At 41.3% G+C, this 7642-nt stretch overlaps 1 protein-coding gene across 4 annotated transcripts in view; it reads right to left on the bottom strand.

Moving 5' to 3' along the window:
- Window positions 1-5399: 5399 nt before the first annotated feature.
- Window positions 5400-7642, bottom strand: part of HIRA (histone cell cycle regulator) — a 93294-nt gene continuing 91051 nt past the window's right edge. For 3 of the 4 annotated variants that reach the window (XM_086682260.1, XM_086682263.1, XM_086682261.1), the window contains one exon: window positions 5400-6292. In XM_086682260.1, the coding sequence (XP_086538386.1) occupies window positions 5838-6292 (455 nt within the window). In that variant the 3' untranslated portion in view covers window positions 5400-5837. The remainder of the gene's footprint in view (window positions 6293-7642) is intronic. The other variant, XM_086682262.1, reaches the window with a different exon arrangement.

Genomic DNA, 7642 nt, shown 5'->3' with positions numbered 1-7642 from the left:
ACCCGAAAAACAAATAATCCAATTAACAAATGGGCAGAGGACCTGAATAGACATTTTTCCAAATAAGGCATACTGATGGCCAACAGACACATGAAAAGATGTTCAACATAACTAATCACCAGGAAAATGCAAATCAAAATTGCAGTGAGGTATCACTTTACATCTGTCAGAATGGCTAAAATTTAAAAGCAAGAAATAACAAGTGTTGGTGAGGATGTGGAGAAAAAGGAACCTTTGTGCATTGTTGGTGGAGATGCAAATAGGTGCACCCACTGTGGAAAACAGTATGCAGGTTCCCACTCCCCCCCCCCCCAATTAAAAAATAGAACTACCATATGAAATAGTATTCCACTACTAGGTATTTACCCAAAGAAAATGAAAACACTAATTCAAAAAGATATATGTACCCCTATGTTTATGTTTATTGCAGCATTATTTATAATAGCCAAAATTTGTGAGCAAACTAGGTGCCCGTTGATATATGGATAAAGATGTGGCGTGTGTGTGTGTGTGTGTGTGTGTGTGTGTGTGTGTGTGTAATAGAATATTACTCAGCTATAAAAAAAGGATGAGGTCTTGTGATCTGTGACAACAGAGATGGACCTACGAGTATTATGCTAAGAGAGAAAGACAAATACCGTATGATTTCATTTAATATGGAATCTAAAAAACAAAACAAATAAAAAGCAGGAACAGACCCATAAATACAGAGAACAAACTGATGTTTGGATTTCAAAACTTGCTGTAAAGCAACATTAATCAAGACAGTGTAATATGGGTATAAAGAAATATAGATCAATGGAATGGAACTGAGAGTCTAGAAACAACTCGTGTCTATGGCCAAATGATTTTCAACAAAAGGGCCAAGACCATTCAATGGGGGAAATAGTCTTTTCAATAAATGGTGCTGGCACATTGGAATGCCACATGCAAAATAGTGAAGCTGGATTCTTAACTCACACCATATATAAAAATTTACACCAAATGGATCAAAGTCCTAAATATAAGAGCCCAAACTATAAAATTCTTGGTAGAAAACACGGGGGTAAATTCGCATAACCTCAGATGTTAGCAATGGTTGCTTATATGAGACTAGAAGCACAAATAACAAATGAAAAAACAAATTAGATTTCATCAAAACTGAAAACTTCTATGTTTCAACACACTATCAAGAAAGTAAATGTACAACCTACAGAAGGGGAAGAAATATTTTTAAACCTTATATCTGATAAGGAACTTGTATTAGAATATATAAAAAACTCTTACAACTCAAAAATAAAGAAAAATAATTCAATTTAAAAATTGGCAAAATATCTGAATAGACATTTCTCCAAGTAAGATATTTAAATAACCAATAAGTACATTAAAAGATGCTCAATGTTTTTAGTCACTAGGGAAATGCAAATGAAAACCACAGTGAGATATCTTTTCACATTCACTTGGATGGTCAGGTAACAAGAATCGTTGGTGAGAATGTGGAGAAATCAGAACCCTCATATACTGCTGGTATAAATGTAAAATGGTGCAGCCATTTGGAAGGCAGTCTTGAAGTTCTTCAGTTAACTAGTCACCATATGACCTAGTAATTCTATTCCTATGTATATATTAATGAGAAATGAAAACATGTCCATACAGAAACTTGTAAACAATGTTGATAGCAGCATTACACATAATCGTCAGAAGGTGAAATCAACTCAAGTGTCCATCAGTGGATGGATAAGCCAAATATGGTACATCCAAACAACGAATATTATTCGGCCATAAGGAGTGACGCACTAATACAGGCTACAACATGGTTGAATCTTGAAAACATGCTAAGTGAAAGAAGCCAGTTACAAAATACCACATATTCTGTGATTCCATTTATTATGAAATATCCAGAATAGGCAAATGATAGAGACAAAGAGTAGATTGATGGCTGCTTAGGGATTATGGGAATGGGGCATAATAAAGGGTATGGAGTTTCTTTTTGAGGTGATGAAAATGTTCTAATAGTGACTGCAGTGATGATTGCACATACGTGTGACTCTACTAAAAACCACTGAATTGTACACTTTAAATAGATGAACTGCATATTATGTGAATTATTTATCTCGGTAAAAATTTTTAAGGGGCAACATGAGGCATTGTGAGTTGATTAAAATGTTCTGTATCTTTAAAAACAAAACAAAAACCTAGGAATGGAATACGTGAGTTCTATGGTTAGTGTATGTTTTTAACTTTATAAGGAACTGTCAAACTTCAAAGTGACTACTTTGTCTTCCTGCTAGCAATGTACAAAAGTTCCAGTTGCTGCACGTTCTCATGAATACTCAGTATTGTAATTTTTAACAATTTAAGCCATTCTAATAGGTATATGTTGTTATATCATTGTGGTTTTATCATCTATCACTTACATTTTCTGAATGACTAATGATGTTGAGCATCTTTTCATGTACTTGTTTTAGTTGCCATCCATGTATCTTTAGTAAAGTGTCCTAAGTTTAAAATAATTAATTAAAGGGGCATCTGGGTGGCTCAGTTGGTTAAGCGTCCGACTCTTGATTTCGGCTCAGGTCATGATCTCACAGTTCATGAGTTTGAGCCCCACATTGGGCTCCACACTGACAGAGCAGAGCCTGCTTGGGATTCTCTCTCCCTTTCTCTCTGTCCCTCCCCTGCTCATGTGCACGCTGTCTCAAAAACAAACTTTAAAAAATTACAGAAGTAATTAAGTTAAATTTAAGTTACAAAAGAATAGTAATTTTCACAAAAGTTAGAAACTTAAAACCAAAACAGAAATAACATTTAAAGATGAAGAACGATGTGGAGAATAATATTTGCCATGTATGTGAAAGGACAGGGAGAGTAGATACCATATGTGAAGAGATGATGGACTTTGCTCTTTGTTTTGAGTGTATCTGCTGTGTGTATATATAACCTCTTACTGCACCAACCTAATTTGTAAAATGCTCTGACTCCTCCCATGTGATCTGGAGGCTAAAGTTGGGAGGTGCCCAATATGATCAGGTCAGAATTTTGAGAGGCAAGGAGTCCTAGACTTGGACAATACAGGCCCACAGTGTTCTGCTTGCAAACAAGGTCTGTGGGCAGAGGTAGTGGGAAGGTGTGGGGCATCAGTAGATGGAGTAGGGAGGTCATCAGGCATTAGGGGTAGGTGTGAGGAGAAAAGGGACAGTGGCACAGGGGTCACCAGGAAGAGTACAAAGGATAAGGATAGGGCAAATTTTTGGCCATTATTTCTCCAAATATTTTTTTCTGTCACTCACTTTTCTATCATGTACTTTGAGGACTTCAATTACTTGTATACTGAGCCACTTGATGTTGTCCCATGGCTTATTAATACTATTTTTTTCTTTCCTCTTATGGACTTTTTCTGTCTTGGAACATTTTTATTGCTATGGCTTTACATTCACAAATCTTTTGCGATGTCTAATCTATTTCATCTTTAGAAGCTTGTGACTTTCTTGTTATGTTTGCACTTAATTTTTTGATCATAATGGATAATGCTATAATTCATTTTGGATCGTGTCCCTGCTTCTTTGTGTGCCTGGTAGTCTTTGTTTGGATGCCAGACATTGTAAACTCTACTTTGTTGGATGTTGCATACTTTAGTTGTTTAGTTGTTGTAAATCCTCTTGAACTTTGCTTTGCAATGTAATTAATTAGCTGGACAATTTAATCCTTTTGGGTCTTGCTTTTTTGTTAGATGAATCCGGAGCACTGTTCTAATTATTCTTCAATATTGAGGCAATACTTCCTAAGTACTCTACCTCAACCAAGCCTGTGAGTTATGTTTTTCTAGTCTGGTTCGTAGGAACAAGTGCTGTTCTTAACCCTGAGTAAAACGTAGGCAATTTTCACTCTAATCTGTTCAGGTGGTTTTTTGCCTAGCCTTGGCTATTTCCTCATTTGCACACACTGATCAGTGCTCAGTTCAATATGCACGGATAGGATAGGGCTTCCTCTGCTGAGTTCCAGGGTTCTCTCTCTACGGAGTTTTCTCCTTTCTGGTGTTATGTCCTGTGAACTCTAGCTGCCTTGGTCTCCCTGGGCTCTAGGCTTTATTTCTTCAACTCAAGTAGGTCTGCTGGTTTCCTCAGGTTACCCTACCTTTGCTGCAGACTGGAAACTCTCTCTCTGGGTAGTAAACTGGAGCAGTCATAGGGCTCAATTTGTTTGTTTTTCTTATTTCCCAGGATTACTGTCCCTTGCTTTCTGACATTCAGTGTCTTGAGATCATCGTTTCATGTATGTTGACTGGCTTTTTTGGTTGGTTCAGGCAGGACAGTCGATTTGGTTTCTGTTACTCCATCTTGGCTGGAAGTGGAAGTCCCTGACATCTTTCTGCTTAACTTCTCCTCTCCAAATAAGAGTGTTAAAACACTGATTGTCAAAATTTTCTTCAAGGAGGTATTTGTTAAGTGTCAGGACTTTAACTACGTGATCCCAGTTAGTCCTTACAACCATGCAGGTTTTCTTAACCTCATCACCATTTGACAGCTGAAAAGCAAGGCCCAGAGTTTTGCTGCTTTGGACTTCAGCAAGCCTGTCAGTCCTGAGGCCATGTGCATTCTGTGGCTCCAAAAATTTCTTAATGCTTTGCTGCAGAGTTGTCTGGGGAGTTGACTGACCCACATAGCACCTCTGGTTCCTCATTCCTTAAAGAAGGGTTCATACTTGTAGCCTGGCTTTTGAGGTATTCATACCCACATGCACTCTGTACTCTGGCTTGGTCAGGCATGCATGTATGCTGGTGTCTCATCCAGCCACTTGACATGAATGAGAAGGCAGTAAGATGGACACTAAGTAAGGAAGCATCCAGAGAGGGTTATCAGTGGCCAAAGTCACCCAGGCCTTCTAATTCCGAATCCAGGTCTCTGTTTCCAGACTTGAGATCCCACACAGCTGGCAGGGAGGCAACAGTGAGGTGCATAACACAGAGGTAAAGGTGCTCAGTCCTTACCACACTTGAGGTTTCCGTGATTCTAGCTATTTCCTCTCCTGTGGGTCAGCCTCTGGACCACTTTCTAAGAAAATCCCAGCTTTCAGGTAATTCTTCAGAAAACTCAAGCCTGTACTTACTGATTTCCTTCCATGAAATTGGCAAGTCAGCTGTAGCTCTTGGTTGCCAGTATGATCAGAGACCAAGGGGCCCCACCACCAGAAGAACTTTGAGGCATGGCTTGGGAAGAGACTTATGTGAGGTGGCCTATCGGTTACCCCCAGCTCAGCCTCAGATCCTTCAAAGAAGTGACCTCCACAGTGGGAAAGAATTTCTGCACAGAGAGGCTGGGGCCAATAGATGACATCAAAAATCCTTTCTGGTTCTGATGTTCCATTATTGCCCATTTCAGGGGAAGGTGGAAGTTAGAAGGAAAAGGCAGGGGAAGCCAGGATGATTTGGTATCCAATGCGTGTTCATTTATTTTACACTTACAAAAGAAATCGCCCACCCCTCTGCCCCATTCCCCCAAAAAACAGTCTCTTTTTACAAACATTTAAAAATTAAAACCAAATGAAGATAGACAAGTTAATTTCAGTACAATTATTTTTCAATGTAGCTGTCATAATTAGAGTTTAAATTTCCTACAAGTGACCAATGTCCAAGTGACTTATAGGGGAAATCCTGATTATTGGCCAAAAGGAAAATTCCATATTACAAGTTAGCAAATTCTAGTACAAAAATAGTCCGTGTTGGAATAGGCTTTCCTTTTACATAGGTCTCGGGGTCAGTCTACTGACCGCATAATACACTAACATTTCGGGGTTCTCTCTCTTTCACAAATGGCTCATTCGTCATAGCTGAAGCAGCACGGTGCCTGCAGTGGCAGGGACTAGCGTCCACCTTGGGACCGTGCTGGAGACGGCAGGCCTGGGAGTGCCTCACTGACTCCAGGGCAGCAGGGCAGGGCCCCAGCCCCAGCTCTGCACAGGGGTCCTGGAGGGAGGGATGAATGGCTGGCAGAGGTTCCCCCTTCTGAGGGAGCAACAGGCCCAGGAAATAGGGGAAGTCTGCCCAGGAAGCTGGGTTGGTGCTGGCACGGGACAGCCCACCTCTTGCCAGTGTCTCCTCGTCCTTCTGTAGCCTGACGAGGTGAGAGGTGGTCCTCTGTGTTGTCAGCGGTGAGAGTGTGGCCCTGCCCTTGCTGTAGCCAGGGGAGGCCTAGGCAGGCTACTTGTCCCTCAGGATATCGAGCTGCTCCTGACACTCGGTGAAGAGGCGCTGAAAGCGGAGATTCTGCCCAATGACTGGCAGTAGCTCCTTCAACAGCTCCCTCTTCCGGAGACCCTGTGGACACAAAGAGTGACAGTTAAATTCAAGTGTCAGTGAGGAGACCTGAAAGATGGGGGGGCTTCCCTGGCCTGGCAGAGAAATTTTGTCTCCCCATCTGACCCCCAGAGATCCCCTGGAGAAACTACAGATGGATGAGAGCAATTTCTCTACATGCTGGCAAGTCCTAGGCAAGCCAAAAGCGTGAGCTGGGGCATGTGGGATGGAGTGGCAGGGAGTAGGGAAAGGACACAGTGCAAGGATACAGCAAAGAAAACCAGGGTAGGTTCTGCTCCTCTGTGTCCCCTAAGTTTGCTGGCATAATCACCACTGGCCTTGAACTGTACTGATTAGTGGCCATGGTAGCTTGGCCTTCCAGACCAGGACAGAAGTAGGATATTAGGGTAGAGGGACAGGTGGATAGCCATCCAGGAATGGCTGTTCCGTCATGTGGATTTTCTCTAGGGGACTGAGGTCAAATTCAAGGGAGAAGAAGCACCTGGGAGGCAGTGGCTGGCCTTGGTTTTATAATCCTGGGGCCTCTGCCCTTGGGCTTTGCCAGGAATCTTTCATGCCTGGGTGCACTGGCACCATGGTCTGCCTGGGTTCTCCTGCAACATGTAGTGTGAGGAGGGGTCTCCACTGCACAGAACCCTGAGGAGCACATCTGCTGCAAAGAAAAAAACCACCAACCAACAACACTGACCATTGGAAGTGAAGGAAGGCCCAAGATGTTAAGATAAGCATGGTAACAAGACAAGGAATTATAGAAAAGAACCAAGTGTAGATATTAAATATGAGCAACATAGTCATTGAAGGAGATGGGATTTGCGGGAGAACAGACACTGCTGAAGACCAAGTCAGAGTAGAGTCAGATGGAGGACCACAGATCATGCTTGAGGAGAGAGGCAAGAGAGGGGAAGTAAGAGGAGAAATTGTATGGGAAAAGTAAAGGCAGAAGGAGGCAGCAAATGGGCGCAATATCTACATAATGGGTCCCAGAAGAGAGAAAGAAAGTAGGAAATATTTAAGGAAATAATACAGGTGGATTTCATATAATAAAATCAAATGGCCTTAGGTTGAAAGCCTCCATGAATGCTGATCATGTAAGATATGGAAACATAATAAAGGTCATATATGAAAACCACACAACTAACATATTTCAGTGGTGAAAAACAGAGCTTTTCCTCTAAGATCAGTAATAAGACAAAGGTGTCCACTCTCTCTACTTTTATTCAACATAGTACTGTAAGTCCTAGCCACAGCAGTCAGATAAGAAAAAGAAATAGGCATCTAAATTGGTAAGAAGTAAAACTTTCACCATTTGCAGATTGCATGACACTATTATACTATACCATTATAATATAT

This window comes from Puma concolor, chromosome D3 (genome assembly GCF_028749965.1).
Source record: "Puma concolor isolate L17-30 chromosome D3, mPumCon1.1.hap2, whole genome shotgun sequence".
NCBI lineage: Eukaryota > Metazoa > Chordata > Mammalia > Carnivora > Felidae > Puma > Puma concolor.
The sequence above is the reverse complement of the archived record's forward strand: the minus strand, read 5'-3'. Positions and strand labels throughout refer to the sequence as shown.